Genomic DNA, 26775 nt, shown 5'->3' on the forward strand with positions numbered 1-26775 from the left:
ATACGAACGTCTGAAGAGAGACCCCACGAGCGGCTATAAGAAGAAAATCATTAGCTACCTCCAAAACCTGGAGAAAGAGGGACTCATCGACAGGCAGACATACTACAGACTGTACCCTGGGGACGCCACTCCGTGCATCTATGGACTGCCCAAAATCCACAAACAGGACGTGCCACTCAGGCCTATTGTATGTAGCACAGATTCCATCACGTACAATTTGGCCAAGTACCTCAAGTGAATTTTGGCTCCACTAGTGGGTAACTCAGACCACCATGTGGAGAACACACAAGATTTTGTGAACAAGATCAAGGACCTACAGCTGGAGGCAGATGAAACTATGGTGTCATTTGATGTGACATCGTTGTTCACCTGCATCCCCACCGCTGAGGCTGTCTCAGCTGTGAGGCAGAGACTGCTGGAGGATGTGTCTCTACTTGAAAGGACCAAACTCACACCAGACCACATCTGCCAACTCTTGGAAATCTGTCTCAACACCACGTATTTCCTGTTTAGGGGGAATTACTACAGGCAGATTCATGGTTGTGCGATGGGGTCTCCGGTATCCCCCATTGTGGCCAATCTGTACATGGAGCGAGTGGAGAAGACAGCCTTGACGTCTTTCATGGGCATCTCTCCCAGTCACTGGTTCAGATATGTTGATGACACATGGGTCAAAATCAAGCAACAGCAAGTTGAGGACTTTACAGAACACATCAACTCGGTGGACGCCAATATCAAGTTCACACGTGAGGATGCCAGAAACAACCATTTAGCCTTCCTGGACTGTGATGTTACGACTGGAGAGAACAGACAGCTCCAGACAGGGGTTTACAGAAAACCAACTCACACTGACCAATATCTGCTCTTCGGCTCAAACCACTCCCTTGAACACAAGCTCGGGGTGATCAGGACGCTTCAACACAGAGCCCTACAGGTGCCCACAACTGCAGAGGGAAGGGCTAAAGAACAACAACGTGTCCGGAAAGCCCTCACAGTATGTGGGCACCCACGATGGTCCCTGGACAAAGTGCAGAAGTCCCAGAGAACAAAGAGACCAGATAGACAAGAGACAGACAAGAAGAAGAGGAGTGTCTCTCCCTTATTTAGCAGGAGTAGGGGAAAAACTACAGAGGATCTTCAGACAGCACAAAATCCCAGTTTACTTTAAACCGGTTAACACCTTGAGACAGAAATTAGTTCACCCTAAGGACATGATCCCTAGTTACAAACAGAGCAATGTAGTGTATTCTATCAGATGTCAGGAAAACTGTAACGAACACTACATAGGTAAAACGAAGCAACCTTTACACAAAAGGCTATACCAGCACCGCAGAGAGGGCGCCAGTGGACCTCAGTCTGCGGTTCACCTCCACCTTAAAGACACTAACCACACGTTTGAGGACAAGGAAGTTAAAATATTAGCCAGAGAGAAGACATGGTTTGAGAGAGGGGTCAAGGAGGCATTCTTTGTGAAACATTTGAAACCCAGCCTTAACCGGGGAGGGGGTCTGAGACACACTTTATCACCTGTTTACAATGGGGTACTCAGGTCAAAGGAGTTTCAGTCTTTTGTTCATGGTAATGAGTCATTCACGTCATCAAGAGAACCATCAGAAAGGCATCCATCCCATCATTAGAGGGACAGCTGTCCTGCCATTAGGTGTGCTAACTACAGCACAATAGTTGCTAATTAGAGCTATTGTTTAGTCACTAGCCTATAGCAGTCTGCCTCTCAGTAGGAGGGGTCTGGTTAGGTTTAAAACTCCAGCTTTTGTTGGCTTCTGTTTTATTCTTCTCTACAAGAGTCAGACAGAAGTCAGACTTCCAGAGCAAGAATTTTAGCTGAGGAAGCTTCTGCGATTTGAAGCGAAACGTCCTTGCGTCAAGCAACCCAGTCCAGTCGAAGATTCAAGCTTCTCTACTATGGAAACCACCTGGACAACTGAGAGCCTACACAGAAGCACTCAGAAATACGATTTCTTGCTGGGAATACGTTCTGACTCACCAGACTCTCGGCTGTGAGCTCAGGCATCTCATGGACCACGCAGTGGGGAAAATCCAGTGCACATATACTGCAACAACATCATCAACAGAGTCACTTCAAACTGCCGAACAGGTCTGCAAAAGCACAGAAACCACTAAAACATTTTATTGTGTTAGGTTGATACCTGTTTTTGGCACTGATATAGGACATGATGTTCTGGTTGAAGAATTTGAGGATGAGCGGAATGCAGTTGGCAAACACCAGGTGCTGGGAGACAATTTCAAACTGCATGAAAAACAGGAAGCAACAGTGTGGGACACTTAGAAAGTTTCTGCCCAGGTAAATAAAATGTTCCCGTAGGTGCCTCTGTGCAAAACAACGAGCCCGCGGGTAACCAGCTTGAACCTCATTTACCAGTTCTGACTGATCACAAGCGCAAATAATGTTTTCTTCGAACATTTTTAGGAAAAGTCTTATTATTTTTATTGTGAGACACGTTTCCCCCAAGCAGCATGTAGTTCTGAACTGGTGCTGATCACACAGTGAATACATATTTTTATTAATGTGACGCCTTTACTTTACATTCATGTCACGCATGTTGGCAGCGCATAAATACTGCAAACAACATGAGAAAGGTTTGGTGCACTTTAAATGTTATAGAATTCATCATAAAAATGAAGCTTTGTGTGTCGAGTAGTTGGAGAATTCAATTGTTCAACAGCCAATATAGAAAAAAAAGCTGGATGATTTTCTGTATAATTTGACTATGTGAATATGTTTACACAGTGCTGTGGGAACACTGCAGTTCCTACATGTCAAAGACATGAACTCAACAAAAACTGGCGGTTGCAAGGGAATAAAAGATAGGTGCTGCAAGGCAGACTCCGTGGGTGGAAAGAAGCACCTAGCTGGGGGACATGCTATATCCCTCAGTGACATCATGTAGGGAACTTCTGCAAGCACGCATTTTATGAAAGGTGGGGCAGGCAAAAGAGGGAGAGGATAGACTTCTCTCATTTTGTGAGATTTACAGACAAGTTGGACACAAGCGATTGTTAGAAAATCATATCTAAGTGCATTTTGCACAATATATGTATAACCTATATATGACAAGCTTTCTGTCCCACCAAATTCTGAATTAGATTTTTAAGAAATGTGCTATTCCTGGAGGGCTTCCCCCTCCCCCCGTCTGTTTGACACAAACAACAAAATGATCCAACAAGAGGACAAACCTGCACTAATCTGTATCATTCTGGTCTAATGCATCATTGAATTAGTCTCAGATTTATGCACATCTGTTTATTTTCTACCGTTCCAAAGATCTCTCAAGCCCACATACATTATAGCTCTCAGAATCATTTCACAGATGCATCCAAAACAAGTGGGAACAGACTACAACAGCAATCTGCGTTTGTAAATTAGACTATTTTCCATAAAGATAAGCCGTTCCATGTGGAAAAAGGCCTTTAACTCCGAGGCTGGTTGGACATGCCTGCATGAGCTCGCAATTTGAGCCACAAGAGGGCGGTATTACTATAAATGCACAGAACAGCCAATTAAAAGTGTGAAGGAATGCATCTTCCTAGCAACAGAAAACACATCCCTGTCTGACTGCGCTGAGGTCAGCCCATCACATGTGAGAGAGAGTGAGAGCTCTCAGTCCTGTGGCTGGATGTGCGCCTCCCATTTGCATGATATTAAGCTCTTGAAATGGTTCCAAAATGCTCTTTGCAGAGAGTGGATTTTAAAAACACAACATTTTTACCATCTTCGTGCCAAAGTGCGTGAGGTCAAAAGTTAAAGTGAAGGAGAAGATGATGGAGGGAAAGTAACAGAGCACTTGAGAACCGATAAGGTGGAAGGAGTGAATCTGGAGGAGGGGGAGGCGAGTTTGGAAAAACCTGATAGACGTGGTTGAGTTTCAGGTGTTTGAGGAGCAGCAGCAGCAGAGCAGAAATGGCCTTCACGATGATTTCTTTGTGACGGTTCACGTCGATCCCAAGCTTCATGCTCTGAAGGACTGTGATCCTGCAGGGGAGAAAAACGTCAAACGTCAAGATCTTCAGGACTGTGACAATCAAACAGTCATGGTAATTAATCACTTGATGCATTTGAGGATTTGCAGTGCCAAGAAGAAAAATTGATAGAGTCAGGATTTGTCAGAGGTTCTCAGTCATCCAGGTAAAAAGATATTTACGAGTTTACAGCAGTTTGACTTCTTGCTGGTTTTTCTACTCATCCACATGAATTCTCAAGTTTTAAACTCAAGCACTGAAGAATAAACTTCTACTTGTTTAGTCAAGAACAAGCTCATGCAGGATTATGGTTTGTGACATTTGGGTTTATAAGGATTTACATATTTTTAATTTGACTGCATCTTATAATACCATAGTTCCGATCTCCTACCACAAAACTCTGCCTACTCATGAAGTCCTCATAAAATACAGTTAGTGCACACGTGATGTGTACTGTTATGTTTAGAGGTCAGAAGAAGTACATGTAAAAATAATAAATAAATCTGTAACTCAAAATAATTGTATAGTGACCCAGAAAGGCCCTTTAATTGATTATTAAAGGGCCTTTAGAAACTACTGTAGAAACTACTGTCCTGTTGGTTTACCAACTCATTAATTTGGGAAGATAATTAAATTAGACAAAATAAAACATCTTTCATTTTCATCTATACATTCAAATTCTGCGCTAAGTTAGCTAGCATGTAACACAGCTGTGATCAAATACTAAATGACCAATTAAGTGTTCCTTAACCAAAAGTATCTGGCGGCTGTTGACATAAATTAGCATGAAGAGCCATTACAGTCCACACTAGCTAGTTAAAAGATAGTGTGGCTGCTATACAATAATAAATTATGTGAATAGAGTGTATTTGTTCTGTCGAGTATGCTTTGTATCCGACTTCACATTTTATGTTGAGAATGACTTGCGCTTAAGTACTGAAAAAGTTTGCAAAATTATAATACACTAACACAATAACAGACACCATTTTTGGCACTGCAGCGATTCCCCCCTTAACACTTACGGCATCTCCTCCGGAAGTACATCGGCCAAGATATTAATAGAGTCCGTTTTGGCTTTTGAGGTGGGGGCGGCAGCCAGAAGTAGCTTCAAAATGGCAATCTGACAGAGGCCAATAAGGCAACATATTACACATATAAAAAGGTGCATCATCTGCATACAATATGTGTGTTTGGAATTCAGATCACTTGTGTCTTCAATCTATTTGAAGCCTGACATTTTTAATTTCATAGCAGAAAGAATAGTGTGATTTCACAGTTAGATTGAAGACCACGTGACAAAAAGGCCCATACTTCGCACTATAAACCACTCACCACATACTGGGAGAGGTTAGGAAGCATGCCCAAGTATAACATCTCTGCTGGTGTGTCCTCCACCTCCTCCTCGCCCTGCAGTACACAGAAAAAATTCATGCAGTGTGTTACGTAGCTGACCCAGCATGAAGCCCTGTGCATCTATACGGATGCGTGCAGATCTGATTGCAAATACATTTGTACTTATTGATAAGACAATTTTGCCAATTGTGTCTCAATGGAAAGATGATCATGTAAAATTATTCATGGTGATGATACTGACCAGAGTCATTGGACACTGTTGCAGCTCCTCCTCCCTCTTGATCTGGACTTCAGCAATCGACACATATTTGTGCTGGAGAACAGAACAGAAACAATGTAGCAGTATAAACAGTGCTAATTCGCTCATTGACAAGCAGAGGGGTATCCCTCAGTTGTCACCACACATCTTAGTCTGGTTCAGCTGGAAGTATTGATTTTTAAAAGGGACGGCAATGTCAAGGAGTGAGTATTGACTAGAAAACAACAGGGAATAACACAGCAAAGCATCAAAACAAACCCACTCACCTGCTTTAGAGTCTTGACACTCTCATGGATGGGCCTGGGGAGACCCACCAGGGTTTCTGTGTCACTGAAAATAAAGAGAAGCAAGCAAGAACAGCATTAATACTTCCACCAAGGAGGTTAGGTGCTCACAGGTGTTTATTTGCCTGTTGACTATAGTTAAGAAGAAAACAGACGGAAAACATCCCCAGGAGCAAGCTAGAGATCTGTGAAAATGGTACCACTAATTGCCCCCACAGTACTAGTTGCTAGGAAGTTTTAGCAATGGGTGCAGTGCAGGTGACAGTACAGTCCCACAAAGAGTTTTAGCGTGGCAACACTCAGCGTGCACTAACGTAGCACATGGAAAGAGAACATTAATCTGACCGCATCTTTGCAGTAAAACAAACATTTGTACAAAAGTAACGTTAACGATGTAGCAGTAATACAACAAATAAGGCTACAATGTTGTGAATTCAGCTGCAAGTGTTGTGCAGGTTTGGAGCATGTACGTAGCCTCCAAGTGTCCTTCGACTTATCTCGAGGAGAAACACCTACTTTCCCAGGGTGAAGCCGATAAACTTGTTTCTGCTGGTTTCCAAAAAGTGCTCGATGTCCTTCTCTCTGCACAAAAAGTCAGTTTAGACACGACCACATTAAAAAAAAAGCTGCTACCACAACCGGTAAATGAACAAGGGAGCAGCATTTTCGTGCATATGCTCACCCACACACACACACTTTCTCAAATCTCATCAGTCACACTGTGCAGCTCTGAGTGTGAAAGGTTCAAAACCTCCCACTGATGAGCACTTAATCATGCCGTTTTTTGCAAATGTAACAGTCACAGGATGAGCAGGTAATACACCGTTGGGGTTTGTTAGGGGGCAGAAGGAAAATAGGTTTGCTGATATTAATAAATGCACGCTAACCGCAGCACTGGTGGCTCTTTATTCCGCTGCTCTCCTCTGACAGATACATTATTCATGTTTCCAAATCTGCAGCAGCACCCAGGAGAAAACTGTGCACTCCTCTTATGTACACACAGTATATTACTGCAGGAGACACTTCTATATTTTGTTTTAAAAATCACAAGTTGTGGCAATGTTTCAGGGTGGAAGCCAACTGATGTATGATGCAGGTAGTAACTCTCAAATCTAGGGGTATAAATGGAATCGCCCTTTGTCCTGTCGGATCTCAAGAATCCCTAAAATTCCTTAAAAAATAAATAAATAAATTCAGGGTTTGCAATTCTACACCTGAATTAATATCTATAGCTTATCCTATGATTAGTGTCTCAATGATATACACACATTCTGAACATAAGTCTCATGAGTAATGACTGTTCGAATCAGCTTATCTGCTTCCCAGGGAGGACATATGGTGCAAGTATCAAGTGTCTACCATGTAGTGTTTGTGACTTATTGTGTTCACAGAGAATTTAACAACAAATCACTTATTTATCATTTATGTGCATCAAACAACTGTAAAATGTAAATCAGCTCATCTGCTGCCCCAGGGTTTACATATGGTGTAAGCATCAACTGTTTAACATATATTGTTAATGAGCTGTGCTCATGCTGAATTAAAAAAAAAAAAAAAAGTCTTCCTCATTATTATGCATCAAATGACTTGGCTCAACAATTACTAAGGGGATACCTACAGTGTAAGTATCAAGTATACCATGAACTGCTATAAAAATAAGTTGTTTATAGCATATTTAATTTTGCAAAAGAAATAGTATTGTAGATAAGAAAAATTGTTGGAAATCTTTACAAATCGCACCCTGTATTATTAGTAAAATCAAGGTAGGAGATGATTAAAGATAACATTACGTGATTATTTTCATTTCCCACAACATGTCCAAACAATATTTGAGGTGAGTCATGTGGTGATCTCCAAACAATATGGCAGAAGGATCTGGGTACTGACAGAGACGAGGAATGATTATGTTCATTATGAGATATTTTAAGAGATGTTGCCAAAACATCAAAGAGGAACTTATACAAGCTTGTACAAAGCTATTAGTGGATCCCAGCCAGGCTTCAGAAAATGGAAGAACTCCAGAATAATAAGTTGGAACTGTAAGACTGAAGTGGTCCATGATTTCGGAGCACTTCATGGTTCATCCATTCCAGATTAAAGTTCTTAATCTTTTGGAGAATTGGTCATGAGCTGGAATGTGTCCACATACTCAGTCACATAGTGACTGACATTACATGTCTTTTTCCTTGCTTGCCTCTACTGGTGGTTGGCTCTCACTGCGGTATTGTATCACTTCCTGTTCCGGAGCACAGCGGTGTTTTTCTGTATCTGTTAGCTGTTTAATCTGCGCAGTTAGATTGATCTAGTTATCTAGATTACGATTTGTTTCCCAGTGTAATCTTTACGTGCCTTAACTAAAGCACTCCTTCTGCTGAATCACCTCTAAATTATTTACACATTATTCACTTTGCGTGTTTTTAGGAATCCGCTAGCTTAGCGTAGCTACTAGCTCTTAGCCGGTTTAGCATGGCGGCTTCTCCTGTCTCTCCCGCACTTTTCTGCTCTGGGTGTGAAATGTTTAGTTATTCCTCGGCCTCCTTTAGCAGTAATGGTACTTGTAATAAGTGTAGCTTATTCGTAGCTTTGGAGGCCAGGCTGGGCGAATTGGAGACTCGGCTCCGCACTGTGGAAAATTCTACAGCTAGCCAGGCCCCTGTAGTCGGTGCGGACCACGGTAGCTTAGCCGCCATTAGTTTCCCTCTGGCAGATCCCGAGCAGCCGGGAAAGCAGGCCGACTGGGTGACTGTGAGGAGGAAGCGTAGCCCTAAACAGAAGCCCCGTGTACACCGCCAACCCGTTCACATCTCTAACCGTTTTTCCCCACTCGGCGACACACCCGCCGAGGATCAAACTCTGGTTATTGGCGACTCTGTTTTGAGAAATGTGAAGTTAGCGACACCAGCAACCATAGTCAATTGTCTTCCGGGGGCCAGAGCAGGCGACATTGAAGGAAATTTGAAACTGCTGGCTAAGGCTAAGCGTAAATTTGGTAAGATTGTAATTCACGTCGGCAGTAATGACACCCGGTTACGCCAATCGGAGGTCACTAAAATTAACATTAAATCGGTGTGTAACTTTGCAAAAACAATGTCGGACTCTGTAGTTTTCTCTGGGCCCCTCCCCAATCAGACCGGGAGTGACATGTTTAGCCGCATGTTCTCCCTGAATTGCTGGCTGTCTGAGTGGTGTCCAAAAAATGAGGTGGGCTTCATAGATAATTGGCAAAGCTTCTGGGGAAAACCTGGTCTTGTTAGGAGAGACGGCATCCATCCCACTTTGGATGGAGCAGCTCTCATTTCTAGAAATCTGGCCAATTTTCTTAAATCCTCCAAACCGTGACTATCCAGGGTTGGGACCAGGAAGCAGAGTTGTAGTCTTACACACCTCTCTGCAGCTTCTCTCCCCCTGCCATCCCCTCATTACCCCATCCCCGTAGAGACGGTGCCTGCTCCCAGACTACCAATAACCAGCAAAAATCTATTTAAGCATAAAAATTCAAAAAGAAAAAATAATATAGCACCTTCAACTGCACCACAGACTAAAACAGTTAAATGTGGTCTATTAAACATTAGGTCTCTCTCTTCTAAGTCCCTGTTGGTGAATGATATAATAATTGATCAACATATTGATTTATTCTGCCTTACAGAAACCTGGTTACAGCAGGATGAATATGTTAGTTTAAATGAGTCAACACCCCCGAGTCACACTAACTGTCAGAATGCTCGTAGCACGGGCCGAGGCGGAGGATTAGCAGCAATCTTCCATTCCAGCTTATTAATTAATCAAAAACCCAGACAGAGCTTTAATTCATTTGAAAGCTTGACTCTTAGTCTTGTCCATCCAAATTGGAAGTCCCAAAAACCAGTTTTATTTGTTATTATCTATCGTCCACCTGGTCGTTACTGTGAGTTTCTCTGTGAATTTTCAGACCTTTTGTCTGACTTAGTGCTTAGCTCAGATAAGATAATTATAGTGGGCGATTTTAACATCCACACAGATGCTGAGAATGACAGCCTCAACACTGCATTTAATCTATTATTAGACTCTATTGGCTTTGCTCAAAAAGTAAATGAGTCCACCCACCACTTTAATCATATCTTAGATCTTGTTCTGACTTATGGTATGGAAATAGAAGACTTAACAGTATTCCCTGAAAACTCCCTTCTGTCTGATCATTTCTTAACATTTACATTTACTCTGATGGACTACCCAGCAGTGGGGAATAAGTTTCATTACACTAGAAGTCTTTAAGAAAGCGCTGTAACTAGGTTTAAGGATATGATTCCTTCTTTATGTTCTCTAATGCCATATACCAACACAGTGCAGAGTAGCTACCTAAACTCTGTAAGTGAGATAGAGTATCTCGTCAATAGTTTTACATCCTCATTGAAGACAACTTTGGATGCTGTAGCTCCTCTGAAAAAGAGAGCTTTAAATCAGAAGTGCCTGACTCCGTGGTATAACTCACAAACTCGTAGCTTAAAGCAGATAACCCGTAAGTTGGAGAGGAAATGGCGTCTCACTAATTTAGAAGATCTTCACTTAGCCTGGAAAAAGAGTCTGTTGCTCTATAAAAAAAGCCCTCCGTAAAGCTTGGACATCTTTCTACTCATCACTAATTGAAGAAAATAAGAACAACCCCAGGTTTCTTTTCAGCACTGTAGCCAGGCTGACAAAGATTCAGAGCTCTATTGAGCTGAGTATTCCATTAACTTTAACTAGTAATGACTTCATGACTTTCTTTGCTAACAAAATTTTAACTATTAGAGAAAAAATTACTCATAACCATCCCAAAGACGTATCGTTATCTTTGGCTGCTTTCAGTGATGCCGGTATTTGGTTAGACTCTTTCTCTCCGATTGTTCTGTCTGAGTTATTTTCATTAGTTACTTCATCCAAACCATCAACATGTTTATTAGACCCCATTCCTACCAGGCTGCTCAAGGAAGCCCTACCATTATTTAATGCTTCGATCTTAAATATGATCAATCTATCTTTGTTAGTTGGCTATGTACCACAGGCTTTTAAGGTGGCAGTAATTAAACCATTACTTAAAAAGCCATCACTTGACCCAGCTATCTTAGCTAATTATAGGCCAATCTCCAACCTTCCTTTTCTCTCAAAAATTCTTGAAAGGGTAGTTGTAAAACAGCTAACTGATCATCTGCAGAGGAATGGTCTATTTGAAGAGTTTCAGTCAGGTTTTAGAATTCATCATAGTACAGAAACAGCATTAGTGAAGGCTTTTGATACTGTTGACCATAAAATTTTATTACAGAGATTAGAGCATGCCATAGGTATTAAAGGCACTGCACTGCGGTGGTTTGAATCATATTTGTCTAATAGATTACAATTTGTTCATGTAAATGGGGAATCTTCTTCACAGACTAAAGTTAATTATGGAGTTCCACAAGGTTCTGTGCTAGGACCAATTTTATTCACTTTATACATGCTTCCCTTAGGCAGTATTATTAGATGGTATTGCTTAAATTTTCATTGTTACGCAGATGATACCCAGCTTTATCTATCCATGAAGCCAGAGGACACACACCAATTAGCTAAACTGCAGGATTGTCTTACAGACATAAAGACATGGATGACCTCTAATTTCCTGCTTTTAAACTCAGATAAAACTGAAGTTATTGTACTTGGCCCCACAAATCTTAGAAACATGGTGTCTAACCAGATCCTTACTCTGGATGGCATTACCCTGAGCTCTAGTAATACTGTGAGAAATCTTGGAGTCATTTTTGATCAGGATATGTCATTCAAAGCGCATATTAAACAAATATGTAGGACTGCTTTTTTGCATTTACGCAATATCTCTAAAATCAGAAAGGTCTTGTCTCAGAGTGATGCTGAAAAACTAATTCATGCATTTATTTCCTCTAGGCTGGACTATTGTAATTCATTATTATCAGGTTGTCCTAAAAGTTCCCTAAAAAGCCTTCAGTTAATTCAAAATGCTGCAGCTAGAGTACTAACGGGGACTAGAAGGAGAGAGCATATCTCACCCATATTGGCCTCTCTTCATTGGCTTCCTGTTAATTCTAGAATAGAATTTAAAATTCTTCTTCTTACTTATAAGGTTTTGAATAATCAGGTCCCATCTTATCTTAGGGACCTCGTAGTACCATATCACCCCAATAGAGCGCTTCGCTCTCAGACTGCAGGCTTACTTGTAGTTCCTAGGGTTTGTAAGAGTAGAATGGGAGGCAGAGCCTTCAGCTTTCAGGCTCCTCTCCTGTGGAACCAGCTCCCAATTCGGATCAGGGAGACAGACACCCTCTCTACTTTTAAGATTAGGCTTAAAACTTTCCTTTTTGCTAAAGCTTATAGTTAGGGCTGGATCAGGTGACCCTGAACCATCCCTTAGTTATGCTGCTATAGACGTAGACTGCTGGGGGGTTCCCATGATGCATTGTTTCTTTCTCTTTTTGCTCTGTATGCACCACTCTGCATTTAATCATTAGTGATCAATCTCTGCTCCCCCCCACAGCATGTCTTTTTCCTGGTTCTCTCCCTCAGTCCCAACCAGTCCCAGCAGATGACTGCCCCTCCCTGAGCCTGGTTCTGCTGGAGGTTTCTTCCTGTTAAAAGGGAGTTTTTCCTTCCCACTGTAGCCAAGTGCTTGCTCACAGGGGGTCGTTTTGACCGTTGGGGTTTTACATAATTATTGTATGGCCTTGCCTTACAATATAAAGCGCCTTGGGGCAACTGTTTGTTGTGATTTGGTGCTATATAAAAAAATTGATTGATTGATTGATTGATACTCATCTCTGTCTTACGGGTGATAAGGCAATGACACCCAATTACTTTTTGTTTTTCCCCTGTCTGCATATACAGTAATGGTAAGTGCCACACTGGCACCCAATTGCTGAATTATTGTGTTATGTGTGTTCATTATTTTAGACAATATTTTACGTTGTGCATTTTGCGTTCTACAACCCCAGTTCCAATGAAATTGGGACGTTGTGTAAAATGTAAATAAAAACAGAATACAATGATTTGCAAATCCTCTTCATCCTATATTCAATTGAATACACCACAAAGATAAGATATTTAATGTTCAAACTGATAAACTTTATTGTTTTTGTGCAAATATTTGCTTATTTTGAAATGGATGCCTGAAACGCATTTAAAAAAAGCTGGGACAAAAGACTGGGAAAGTTGATGAATGCTCAAAGAACACCTGTTTGGAACATTCCGCAGGTGAACAGGTTAATTGGAAACAGGTGAGTGTCATGATTGGGTATAAAAGGAGCATCCCCAAAAGTCTCAGCTGTTCACAAGCAAAGATGGGGCAAGGATCACCAAATTGTGAACAACTGTGTGGAAAAAAAAATAGTCCAACAGTTTAAGAACAATGTTTCTCAATGTTCAATTGCAAGGAATTTAGGGATTCCATTATCTTACAGTCTATAATATAATCAGAAGATTCAGAGAATCTGGAGAACTTTCTACAAGTAAGCGAACGCTGAAAACCAACACTGAATGCCCGTGACCTTCAATCCCTCAGGCGGCACTGCATTAAAAAACATCACTGTGTAAAGGATCTTACCACGTGGGCTAAGGAACACTTCAGAAACCATTGTCAGTTAACACAGTTCGTCGCTACATTTACAAGTGCAACTCTACCATGCAAAGCGAAAGCCATACATCAACAACATACAGAAACACTGCCGCCTTCTCTGGGCCCGAGCTCATTTGAAATGGACAGACGTAAAGTGGAAAAGTGTGCTGTGGTCTGATGAGTCCACATTTCAAATTGTTTTTGGAAATCATGGACGTCCTGTCCGGACAAAAGAAGAAAAAGACCATCCAGATTGTTAACAGCACAAAAGCCAGCATCTGTGATGGTATGGGGGTGTGTTAGTACCCATGACATGGGCAACTTACACATCTGTGATGGCACCATCAATGCTGAAAGGTACATCCAGGTTTTGGAGCAACACATGCTGCCATCCAAGCATGTCTTTTTGAGGGAGGTCCCTGCTTATTTCAGCAAGACAATCCCAAGACATCCTGCACGTGTTACAACAGCGTGGCTTCATAGTAAAAGAGTGCGGGTTACTAGACTGGCCTGCCTGCAGTCCAGACCTGTTACCCATTGAAAATGTGTGGCGCATTATGAAGCGCAAAGTACGACTATGGAGACCTCGGACTGTTGAACAACTGAAGTCGTACTTTAAGCAAGAATGGGAAATAATTCCACCTACAAAGTTTCAACAATTAGTGTCCTCAGTTCCCAAACGTTTATTGAGTGTTGTTAGAAGGAAAGGTGATGTAACACAGTGGTAAACATACCACTGTCCCAACTTTTTTGAAACGCGTTGCAGGCATCCATTTCAAAATGAGCAAATATTTGCACAAAAACAATAAAGTTTATCAGTTTGAACATTAAATATCTTGTCTTTGTGGTGTATTCAATTGAATATAGTTTGAAGAGGATTTGCAAATCATTGTATTTTGTTTTTATTTACATTTTACACAATGTCCCAACTTCATTGGAATTGGGTTGTCCTTCAAAAAGTAATAGAAATTTGAGAGACATACAGAATGACGCACAAACAGACACAAGCATGACAACAACGTCCAGCACACAATGTACATATTAGGAAGAGAGAGAAAACAAAATTTGTGCTCCTTTTTTTCAGTATGATGTTCATAGTGAAATTTTCCCCCTCAAACACCAAATACTAAATTAGAAAAAGAGAGATTAACCTGACTTTCGGGGCCCAGGGGAGGCCCTTGGGGAAGTTGACCCTTTCTGTGGTTGGTCTGAGCATGGGAGGTGGCGGTGGCGGCTGGATAATGACATCACGGTCCAGCTGGTCCACCTCGCCCTCGATGCCGCTGTCTGTGTCTTCGGGGTCGTAGTCGTCATCTCGGCCGTCGTTCTTAAACGGGTCACGCTCGTTGTACGTGTCCAGGCTGTCCTGCTTGACCAGCGGCTGGGAGAGCAAGAGAGTGGGTCGTAAGGGGGCGCTTGGGAGGCGAACTCGAAGATATGCTTCTTACGTCAGCATGTCAACAAGTGCGAGCTAGAGTAAGAATGTCCATGCACACTAGTCAAAGCGCCTGTGCTATGAAAACAGGTGCCGTTATCTTAAATCAGGGTAGGGTGGGCAATAGGACCTAAAGTTCATAAAGTATTTGTCACGCTTTGGGTGGTAACAATATTATATCACGGTATAAATCAGATTAACCTGGACTGTCTTCAGTTTGAATCTGTTCCTTCAAAGTTAAAATCTGGATGAAAAACATCATAAGACTTTTAAATGTTTCAAAAATCTGTGGCTGTGTTTAATTAATGAACGTGTAGCGCAGAAGTCCACCAGTTCACACAACAGAATCACAGTTTTGCCACATTTTGTGACTAAGTTATAGCTTCATGTGAAAATGACTTTACAGCCAGTTACATCTATAATAAAACTATTTAACAAGTTCTGACTCAAATCTGGAGCTCGGGGAGACTCGGATCTGTGATCATCACATCCTCAGTGCTGATCAGACCTGCAGATGCACTGAAATGATTATCGATTTTCAAATTAATAGTTTTTTGTTTTTTTAGATAATTGCTGGCATTATTTTTCGTTGGCAATGTTATAAAAATTATTTCTTGAGGGAATTCTCGTTGGCCTGATTTCTCATGGTATTGTGCAATCCATATCATGGTGCACTGTTACACCACCCACAACTAAAGTGTGTGTGTGTATATATATATATATAAAAGCATATGTTTGGTAATTCAAGTAAGTGAGTCTGCAGTGTGAATGCACCCTGGCCTGGAAACCATTAAAATCCCAACAGAGCAGTTCCCCTCACCATCGGAAAAAGGCAATTTTCCACAGCAACCAAAAGCTAGGTTTCGGATCAAGTTTACCACATAACCGCATTCCAAATTATGCAGAAGAAATGACTGCAAGCAAGGCCATGAATGCTGTTGGCTACTAACACACACACAAAAACATAGTATTTCATTTTAAACAAATCCTCAAATGAAATGACTGTGGTGAAAGAGCAAGCATCAGGCATCAGTCAGCATTCTGGGCGTTAGTCGATGTACGTGCCCCAGTGGTCACGATATTCATCCAGGTGAGGAAAAAGGTGAGAGTGACAGAGGGAGGAAGGTGAACCCGTGTTATGGAGAAACAGAAGCCATTCTCTGCCACGTGTGGTTCATTTCTTTTTTCTATTCATGTCAATCGCATCCATTTAAGAGGTCAACTGAAGGGCAAATAAAGTCAACTAGAAAACAAAGCCAATGCTGGTGACGGTCTCAATTCACCTCCTCAATGAATGCCTTTTATTGAGGCTGAGCCCGACGTTCCACAGCGAGCGGAGGCCAAACAAAGAAGCGATGCAATGAGTGCTAACAATGCTGTGATTGCTGATGTCTGACGTGACGGGTGGCAGTGCGAGTGTTTTAACAGGACCCTGGACAGTGACCACTGCAGAGCCAATGACAACAGCCAGCAAGTCAGCCTCTCCTCTATATCCCACGCCCCATACTGAGCAGGCCACAGAGCAGGAGGAAGGATAAACAGAAGAGGGAAAGAACTTAAGGGTATTTCATGGAAGGTTCAGAGATGAGGAAAGGACTACGGGAGGGTAAAAAGATGAAAATAGGGAAGAACAGCAGGAAGAGGGCAGTACAACAGGATGTAGAGGAAGAAAAGTATTTTCCCAGGGGCAGGAAAATAGGGAGGAAGAAATGATGGACAGGTGTGGGGGTGATTACTGTTAATTAAAAGGACGCAAAGAAAATAAAGAGTAAAGGAAAGAAAATGAGATTTTCAAGTTAGGAGAGGAATATTATTTATGTCAACATGATGCATTTGAATATTGACGAGCTGCATGAAAGAAACCAATCAAAAAGAAAGCTCAGAGATGCCACACACATATACCAAAGTGTCAGGCACATGGAGAAAATATTTCATGTGCTTTTAAACAGAGAAGCTCACCAACAATAAAACATGTTAACTCGTTACAATAAAATAGAAGATAGCGGCATCGCTAACTAACCATGGTTAACAATGCTGTTAGTGTTAATTAATTGTGGTTTGGGTTTTCTTTTGGAAAACTGTCCAGAAAACTTTCATTTTTGAAAACTGGGAAAAAAATAAATAAATAAATAAAATTAAAAAAAAAAATGGGAAAGGGGACTATAGAGTAGTGTTCAGAATAATAGTAGTGCTATATGACTAAAAAGATTAATCCAGGTTTTGAGTATATTTGTTTTTGTTACATGGGAAACAAGGTACCAGTAGATTCAGTAGATTCTCACAAACCCAACAAGACCAAGCATTCATGATATGCACACTCTTAAGGCTATGAAATTGGGCTATTAGTAAAAAAAAGTAGAAAAGGGGGTGTTCACAATAATAGTAGTGTGGCATTCAGTCAGTGAGTTCGTCAGTTTTGTGGAACAAACAGGTGTGAATCAGGTGTCCCCTATTTAAGGATGAAGCCAGCACCTGTTGAACATGCTTTTCTCTTTGAAAGCCTGAGGAAAATGGGACGTTCAAGACATTGTTCAGAAGAACAGCGTAGTTTGATTAAAAAGTTGATTGGAGAGGGGGAAACTTATATGCAGGTGCAAAAAATTAGAGGCTGTTCATTTACAATGATCTCCAATGCTTTAAAATGGACAAAAAAACAAACAAACAGAGACGCGTGGAAGAAAACGGAAAACAACCATCAAAATGGATCAAAGAATAACCAGAATGGCAAAGGCTCACCCATTGATCAGCTCCAGGATGATCAAAGACAGTCTGGAGTTACCTGTAAGTGCTGTGACAGTTAGAAGACGCCTGTGTGAAGCCAATTTATTTGCAAGAATCCCCCGCAAAGTCCCCCTGTTAAATAAAAGACATGTGCAGAAGAGGTTACAATTTACCAAAGAACACATCAACTGGCCTAAAGAGAAATGGAGGAATATTTTGTGGACTGATGAGAGTAAAATTGTTCTTTTTTGGGTCCAAGGGCCACAGACAGTTTGTGAGACGACCCCCAAACTGTGAATTCAAGCCACAGTTCCCAGTGAAGACAGTGAAGCATGGTGGTGCAAGGATCATGATATGGGCATGTTTCTCCTACTATGGTGTTGGGCCTATATATCACATACCGGGTATCATGGATCAGTTTGGATATGTCAAAATACTTGAAGAGGTCATGTTGCCATATGCTCAAGAGGACATGCCCTTGAAATGGGTGTTTCAACAAGACAATGACCCAAAGCACACTAGTAAACGAGCAAAATCTTGGTTCCAAACCAACAAAATTAATGCCTCGCAGATGTGAAGAAATCATGAAAAACTGTGGTTATACAACTAAATACTAGTTTAGTGATTCACAGGATTGCTAAAAAAGCAGTTTGAACATAACAGTTTTGAGTTTGTAGCGTCAACAGCAGATGCAACTATTATTGTGAACACCCCTTTTCTACTTTTTTTTTTTTTTTTTTTACTAATAGCCCAATTTCATAACCTTAAGAGTGTGCATATCATGAATGCTTGGTCTTGTTGGATTTGGGAGAATCTACTGAATCTACTGGTACCTTGTTTTCCATGTAACAATAAGAAATATACTCAAAACCTGGATTGTTGATATAATACACACACTCAGGCAACTTTATTAGGTACACTTGTTCAATCGTTTGTTGACACAAACAGCTAATCAGCCAATCACAAGGCAGCAATTCAATGCATTTAGGTATCTGGACGTGGTGAAGACAACTTCAAACTGAGCAACAGAATGGGGAAGAATGGGGATTTAATTGACTTTGAATGTGGCATGGTTGTTGCTGCCGGACGGACTGGTCAGGGATTTTAACGCACAAACATCTCGAGTTTTTACAGAGAATGGTCCGAAAAAGAAGATATCCAGTGAGTGGCAGTTGTGTGGACGAAAATTGCTTGTTCATGTCAGAGGAAAATGGCCAGACTGGTTGAATGGGTGACTCCATGATGCCATCATGTCAATATGGACCAACATCTCTGAGGGATGTTTCCAACACCTTGTTAAATCTATGCCACAAAGAATTAAGGCAGTTCTGAAGACAAAAGAGGGTCCAACCCAGTACAAGCAAGATGTACCTAACAAAGTGGCCGACAAGTGTATGTTTTCTAAACAAAAACACGACTAATGGGCTGCAAACTAGGATGTGGGGGTGCTGTATTGAACATGGATGATAATGAAAGAGATGTGGAAAACAATCTGTTTTAATTGTACAGGTCCAGGTGGTTGTAGCATTCGCTGTCAGATTACAGATACGGTAAATGCAATGCTTGTGAATGTTATTTATTTTTAAAATCACTTATGTAAAACTTATTCCAACAAGATAACTGTTAATGAATACTTACAGTATGACCTTCATATTGGTGATGTTTTTAAGATGTACTGAGCTAAAATGAGTTTAGCTCTGATTTATGTCAAACATACAGTTTAAGTAAAATCATAGGAATATACTGCTAATTTGTGATGTACCCCCCAATAGGACTGGTATAATGACAGGAGGAAGAGGAGGATAGGGATACAAAAAAAGGAAGCAGGAGCAAAAACAAGGAGGCAGCAAAGTGAATCTGGAGTGCAAAAAAAAGTGCAGCTCAATGCAGAGAGAAAATGCAGAAATAAATAAAAAGGAGGGAAGTTTTTGGGTAAAGACCTGCTTCTTGGGAAAAGGACTGTCTCCTTCCAAGCTATCAACAAAGGCACTCTGTGGGGACACAAGGAAGATGGGTAATAAGAAACCAGAGAGTGATTAATGACAGCTGCTGTTTGCTGCCCAATCAAAATCTACAAACAAGCGGCTAAGAGTCCCCAAACCATCCCTGCTCCAAGGTGTGGCCTCGCTAACGTATAGATGAGAACATCCCAACAACCGAACCCACGGAAGAGTTATAGAATGAGTTAACCAAAGAGTTAATATAGTTTATTGTTTTTAGAGTGGGTTAAGGAGGACATTAAAGCGCTAAAAAAAACAAATTACATTTCTTTTAAATTCAGGGTGTTAATCCAGAGTATGATGATGTCCGTTATACCAACTTTAGTTAATCAGGCACTTTGAATACTACAAGCTGTTGACTTCCAGCTTCTACTAACAAGTAATTCCTTACCGATTTAAAATGTATAACCTCTTAGTTTAGATGTTAGTGTACTTTTGTATGTGTATACTGGATTGTACAAAACTGTTAAAAACACTTAATCCAACTGGGGTTGAAATCAGGCAAAGCAACTGCACTTCAAATATGCCTCTGAGTGTGCAAGACTGCATTGGTCATCCTGGATTTCACATTAATTGTACTGGATTTGTGCAAAAGATATACAAGTACCATGAAGAATATAAAATTCTGACATTTGCTCTTGCAATATTTTAGTGACGAAATGCTAGAACAGATGCTAAATTTATGGCAAGTCACCTTGGACGACATTTCCTCTGTTTTTACATATTTGTCAACTCTTAATCGTCTTCGATGTTCATTCAAAGAAAACTTGAGTAAACACAAATTACAGTTTTGACTGTAGTTTTGACAGGTGCTCAACATTGCCCCACGTACCCTACTTGATGGAACTGCTTTGGGTTCAGGAAGTTATGCTCCTTTTCCCAGAACGCTAGGAGGCCTCAAACTCGTCACTTAGCGCCTCAAAACCTACAACCAGGAATGCACTGAATATGCAAAGATCACAGCATCATTATCAATCAGCAAAGTCAAATCTAGTTAGCCTTTGCTTGCTCACCGATGTACATAGATTACCCAGTCCATGCAAATACTGCACATCATAGTGGACAAACCCCGAGTTTACTGGGAAAAAGGCCAAAGCCAACCACGATGACCAGAACCCTACTGGGGATCCTACAGATGCGCATACATTTCTTCAAACACCACGGAACAACCATCACATACTTTACAAAACTAAAAATTGTGTGGTGAAATATACTATGATTTAAGAAAGTTGTTGAACTATATCAATTTGGAAACTCCTTGAAACACATTTCTAAAGCTTTGGAATTCCAGAGGTCCACAGTGACTATTATCTCCAAATGGATAAAACAGAGAACAGTGGAGAATCTTCTCAGGAGTGCACAGCATGCCAAAATTCCACAGAGCACATTAAGAAAGTATCCAAAAAAGTTACAAAAGAACTGACATGAACATCTATGGAAGCATAGACCTCAGTCACTACAGTCAAGGTCAGTCTGTGTGATTCAACCAGTAAGAAGATGTGGGTCAAAAAAGGCAACAATGGCAGACTTACAAAGTGAACGTCACTGGTAACCCAGAGCAACATAACGGTCTGGCACGTTTCCTAAAAAGCACCTTAACAACACACAAACATTTTGACATAACCTTCTGGTCCTGTTTGGAGCTAGCTGCTACGTACTTTATGGGCAAATTACTTTTTCATCTGTTATATAAGGGTTGGATGACTTTTTCCTTCAATAAATAAAATCATCACTTACAAACTGAATTTTGTGTTTATCCTGATGTCTTATATTAATTTTTGTGAGTATATATACACACACACGCGCAAACAGAGGCGGGACAAAAATATTAGCGCAACACTGTGCATGTGTATGGGTGTTTTTCAGGGGGAGGGGCTTGTACCCTGCGGCTGCGGCGGCCTCTTTTCTGCTGCTGCTGCTGTTCTATGAGCTCCATGGCGGACGCTGGGGGTGAAGCAGCTCTCATGGCCCTGACCACTTTAATGCTGTCCTCCGGCAGTGGAGGCAGGTTCAGACGTTCCCGGCCACATATTTTCATGTCCTGGAGCTCTTCAAACCCTCCCAGGGTGAACTGGAAGAAAACTCTGAGTTAGCTGATGAGACAACAGGACCAAATGTGTCCAGTGTTCCAACAAACCATCATACAGTTAATTTTTTTTAACCTCTGTCAGGCTGCTAGCTGAAACATGCTAAACATTCTGTTATTACCATATTTTTCAGACTACAAGTCATGGTTTTCTTTATTTGTTTGGCTTGTTCTTCACCTACTGTATACTGAAAGAATTACTGGGAGTCACACTGCAGAGTGGAAAGCAGTAGCAATACACCATTAAGCTGAAGGCCAACGGCCAAAAAACAAGAACATCTGAATCAGGAGGACGTGCTGAAATGAATAAATCATGCTCTCAAGCTGAAAGACTGTGCTCTTGAACAAAGAGGAAACAACGGAGTATTAAGAAGGGAGACTAGGATAAAGCTACCTATAATGTTTAAAAGCATTTTAAGAGGTTTGATTACATTTAGTTTAACTCTGAACAGATGTTTTCATCTGTTCAATAGTGACAAGAAGCAGTTTATTCTTGTTTTCTTTGTGTCTTCTACACTACATTAACTAACTCATAATCATCTGCATGCCATCAGTGTTTGAGTTATAAAGAAAGAAATAATTCCCAAAATAAATTCAACTTGCAGACCATTGTGACATATTTTCTCTTCCTCTTCATGACACATTTTTGGACAGATGCTACCAATACGCTGGTGTGACAGTCTGGAAAATACATCACATACGAGGTCTGTCCATAAAGTATAGGTCCTTTTTATTTTTTTCAAAAACTATATGGATTTCATTCATATGTTTTTACGTCAGACATGCTTGAACCCTCGTGCGTATGCGTGAGTTTTTCCACGCCTGACGGTGACGTCATTCGCCTGTGAGCACTCCTTGTGGGAGGAGTCGTCCAGCCCCTCGTCGGAATTCCTTTGTCTGAGAAGTTGCTGAGAGACTGGCGCTTTGTTTGATCAAAATTTTTTCTAAACCTGTGAGACACATCGAAGTGGACACGGTTCGAAAAATTAGACGTGTGGACGGGTCTGTGCGTCGGGATGCAGCAGGCGCGGTGCGGCGGCACAGGAAAAACACCTCCGTGTTGATAACCATTTGTAAAATCCAGGCGGCTTTTGATGGCTTTCAGTGGAGTGAGTATATGAGAAATTGTTTAACAGCTGGACATGTTCCAACTTGTCCTTAAGGCTTCCAACGGAGGTGTTTTTCCTGTGGCGGAGCGTCGCAGCGGCTGCGAGCCAACGCTGCAATCCGTCCGCACGTCTTTCATTAAAAAAATCTCCTTTAACAGTGGAATATCCGGATAAAATGCTGAAACCGACTTCTTCTGAAACTTCTCTGTTCTCTCACGACGTCCTGGATCAATAGAGCCTGAAATGTGGAGGTTTTCAGCTTGAAACAGGCTGACAACGGCGCCTGGGAGCGCTGCACGACGTCTCGCTCCGTGGGAAGTCCTTAAAGCGACAGTATCACCTCAAAATCTCTCAGCCGTTAAAATTTTCACCGAAAACCAACTTAATTTTTCGAACCGTGTCCACTTCGATGTGTCTCACAGGTTTAGAAAAAATTTTGATCAAACAAAGCGCCAGTCTCTCAGCAACTTCTCAGACAAAGGAATTCCGACGAGGGGCTGGACGACTCCTCCCACAAGGAGTGCTCACAGGCGAATGACGTCACCGACAGGCGTGGAAAAACTCACGCATGCGCACGAGGGTTCAAGCATGTCTGACGTAAAAACATATGAATGAAATCCATATAGTTTTTGAAAAAAATAAAAAGGACCTATACTTTATGGACAGACCTCGTATCATCACTAACCAGTATAGTCTTCCACAGGAGTAGTAGTACTTTCTTCATGGGGAAGTGTGGGGCATTCATGCTGCAGAACTTGGTTACCATGGTGAAGAGGAGCAAGGCAAAAGTCTCTCCATTATACAAAGGTGAGCCTGAAGGATCAAAGGTCAAAATGTGACATTTATGAATGGTATCTGGCAAGAGCTCCTGTTCCTAAATCTTCCCTAGCAGAAAATCTGTTATATCCACACAGACTTGTTGGGTGGTGCTTGCATAGATGTCATGTGATCAAGGCGATGCTACTGGCTGTATTAGGATGCAACACATGCTGTCAGATTCTAAACTGTCCCAAAATTTCCATGATGGTGTCATTTGGTTCTGATTTATTTTACAAGCTGGATGGGAAGGAAGAAAAAGTCAGAATAATGACCATTCTTCTCAAACAGATCATAAATTTACAGTTCTAGTTGGCATTACATGTAGAACATGATGTTACATGCAAAGTCAAATCAAATATATTTAATACAATGGTAATACCCAACCTCAAATTTTTCTAAGTCCTAACCAAGGTACAGTGCATTGTCGCAACTTTGATCATGATCCATGAAGACACCGTTTACTTGTCACAGATTCTGGTCACCAGTAGCCAAAACTAGAACTGAAATGTGCCCAACATTAAAGTCGTCTGAGGTCTTATGCACCATGTTTCATGCCAATGCACAAAGACTTTGTCAAGATATCACAAATACGTTTCCGCGAGTCAACCCCCCTAGTGGCCATAAACAGAACTGACTTTTCCAAGGTTGTAGCTAGTTGACTGTGGATATTAAGTTTCACCTTGATATAAGAGTTGTTTTTCCAAAGCATCACATACACAACAACCCCGCAGACACACAGACACTCCATCTTCAGTGACCCAGGTGAAGAAAGAAAAGGCAAGAGAAAGAAGACAAATGCCACAAGTTGTACTTGCACACATACTGAGCTCATTCTTGAAGGTCTCCCTGGCTGTTCTCCACTCAGGCCTGTCGTCCTCTGTTTGAGCTCGAATCGTCTCCACCATCAGATACATGATGCTCAGTAAGACTCTGCAGAGGACGAGGATCAAACACAGGACTCAGCTCTCGGTCTATTACTCATTTAGTTGCTCTCTTAAACAGTTAATGAAAATAAAAAGTACAAGTGGATGATAATATGAAGGAAGAAACGATAAAAAGATCTCATGTGAAGTCAAGTGGCATTTTTACATGATGAAACTCTGTATTAATCAAGAAAAGGCTTACTTGCTCTAAATTACCAGGATAATTTACAATTAGAAATCCTGCAATTACTCCTCTAGTCTGTAATTATGTTAGTATTCACTGAGGGGGCACAGATGGAGCACTGTATGTGTGTGTATTTCTAAAAGGACAGTCAGCCTATTTTATGCGCGTGCACACACACACACACACACACACACACACACACACACACACACACACACACACACACACACACACACACACAAAATGATTGAAAATGAAGGAAAAAGGAAAAGAATAACTTCATAAAAATAAAGCTAGGCCCAGAGCCATGTTAGCAAGCTAACGTGGCTTTCTCACAACAATGTTCCCCCACGCTAGCATATGGCAACAACTAGCATACTGATGATACTTCTTATTTAATAAAAACGATACACTACCAATGTATGAAGTGTTCCAAAAACAGAATTTAATAAGCAGTGAGCTAATGGGTAATACTGAACCATACAAATACACTCAGTTTTTATTATACAGCCAGCAGCTGCACTGGCTAGTTACCATGTAGCTAGCTCAGAAATTACCTACTTAAAAAGATTTGCCTGCTAATGTGTGTTCATTGTATAATGTGAGGCTTTATTAAATAAACAGCTGCAAGCCTCCAGCCCCTTATTTCAACAGACTGATGTCAACAGCAATCAAATACAGAAAGCACGAAGCGAAAATTGTAAAACAAAACAAAACAAAAAAGAAATATTTGATAGATGTTGCTACGGAAACCTTTCAAACCCAAGAGATACAACCTGGACATCAATAAACATTAGTTTCATTATCCTAAGCCTAGGCATCCTAGCCTAGCCCACCATGTAAAATACAGTGAGTGAATAGATAAATGTTGTGTTCCCTCCAGTTTATTAACGCAATAACTGAAAAACATGCTATTCACTTTTCTATAATTTAATTTATTCATTAAATTTGGTGAACTTTGATCTTCCAAAATAAATCAAAAAAGCAACTTTGTTTTGCCTATGTAATATCTCAGTCTGTGACCTGCTGCATACTAAGTAAATACCGGATGGATAAAGAAAATTAGGAGCAGGTGTGGCTGTCAATGAAAGAGAGTATTTCCACACACAAATGTACCAAATCAGATAAGTTAACTCTTATTTTCTGATTTTTTTTTTTTTTTTTTTTGTGGAGATTACTTCATAAAACTCAAAATATCAGTCATACCACCACAAAACCCAGTATAAAGGATTTATTATGAATTTAGCTGTGAAAGAAAAAGACAGCAAAGGAGGTAGTCGAGTGAGGTATTCTGAATGGGGTCAGTGAGAGAGTTTCTCCACAAAAGTTTACTAAATCAGCGAAACAGGCCATCATTTTCTGATTGTTTAACAATGGGTAAAACTCAAATAACAGTTACAAGTCCACACAACCTTCCAGAAAGGATTTTATATAAATGTAAGGAAAAGCAGACATTTCTTAGTTCTGTGTCTTTCAACATATGTTGTGTTTCATATAGAGGTGAACCTCGTTAACTCACGTACCTGCTAACTAGCATTTCGGCTTAACTCGTGGTCAATTTGTGGACCCTGAAAATTTAGATTACTGTATAAAATTCAACATTTTTGTTAAATGTAACCACTTTTGGGAGGAGCGGGTGCAAATTTATACTCATAGCCACCCCAGATATGGGCCTCAGGCATGAGAGGCGGGAGCATGTATAAATCCCGGCCTAATCTGATCAGATCATTCTTTCATTGTCATAGCATCCACATAGTCTCCAGCAAGTTCTATGAAGATTTTCAAGCAAGTCAGCAAGTGCTGGCTGTTAAAGCAAGAATGTTGTCAAGTGCGTAAGTGGCCACCATGTCTGGTCATGGGAATGATCTAAAGAGGAAGGTCAATCCAGATCCGTAAATGAAAAAGTCTGAATCGTCCAGAATCATCGGACTGACGAAGCCCTGATCGCTGAAGTGCAACAGCCTGAGGAGGAAGAAGACTCCAGAAGAAGAAAACATCACCATCCACGAAGGATCATGCTTCAAATGATC

The 26775-nt window shown here is 41.0% G+C and overlaps 1 protein-coding gene across 6 annotated transcripts in view; it reads right to left on the reverse strand.

Moving 5' to 3' along the window:
- The window catches only part of strip2 (striatin interacting protein 2), a 49953-nt gene that overhangs the window by 11275 nt on the left and 11903 nt on the right, over window positions 1-26775 (reverse strand). For 4 of the 6 annotated variants that reach the window (XR_004558706.1, XM_034163352.1, XM_034163353.1 and 1 more), the window contains 13 exons: window positions 24462-24568; window positions 23505-23632; window positions 21507-21695; window positions 19565-19615; window positions 14620-14849; window positions 6412-6477; window positions 5878-5941; window positions 5594-5665; window positions 5332-5406; window positions 5022-5119; window positions 3886-4012; window positions 2169-2269; window positions 2006-2072 (listed from right to left, as the gene is read on the reverse strand). Coding sequence is in view for 5 of the 6 variants with exons in the window: in XM_034163352.1 (XP_034019243.1) it covers window positions 2006-2072; window positions 2169-2269; window positions 3886-4012; window positions 5022-5119; window positions 5332-5406; window positions 5594-5665; window positions 5878-5941; window positions 6412-6477; window positions 14620-14849; window positions 19565-19615; window positions 21507-21695; window positions 23505-23632; window positions 24462-24568 (1375 nt within the window). In the remaining variant the exon portion in view is untranslated. The remainder of the gene's footprint in view (window positions 1-2005; window positions 2073-2168; window positions 2270-3885; window positions 4013-5021; window positions 5120-5331; window positions 5407-5593; window positions 5666-5877; window positions 5942-6411; window positions 6478-14619; window positions 14850-19564; window positions 19616-21506; window positions 21696-23504; window positions 23633-24461; window positions 24569-26775) is intronic. The other 2 variants (XM_034163354.1, XM_034163355.1) reach the window with 1 other exon arrangement.

This window comes from Thalassophryne amazonica, chromosome 22, assembly GCF_902500255.1.
Source record: "Thalassophryne amazonica chromosome 22, fThaAma1.1, whole genome shotgun sequence".
Taxonomy (NCBI): Eukaryota; Metazoa; Chordata; class Actinopteri; order Batrachoidiformes; family Batrachoididae; genus Thalassophryne; species Thalassophryne amazonica.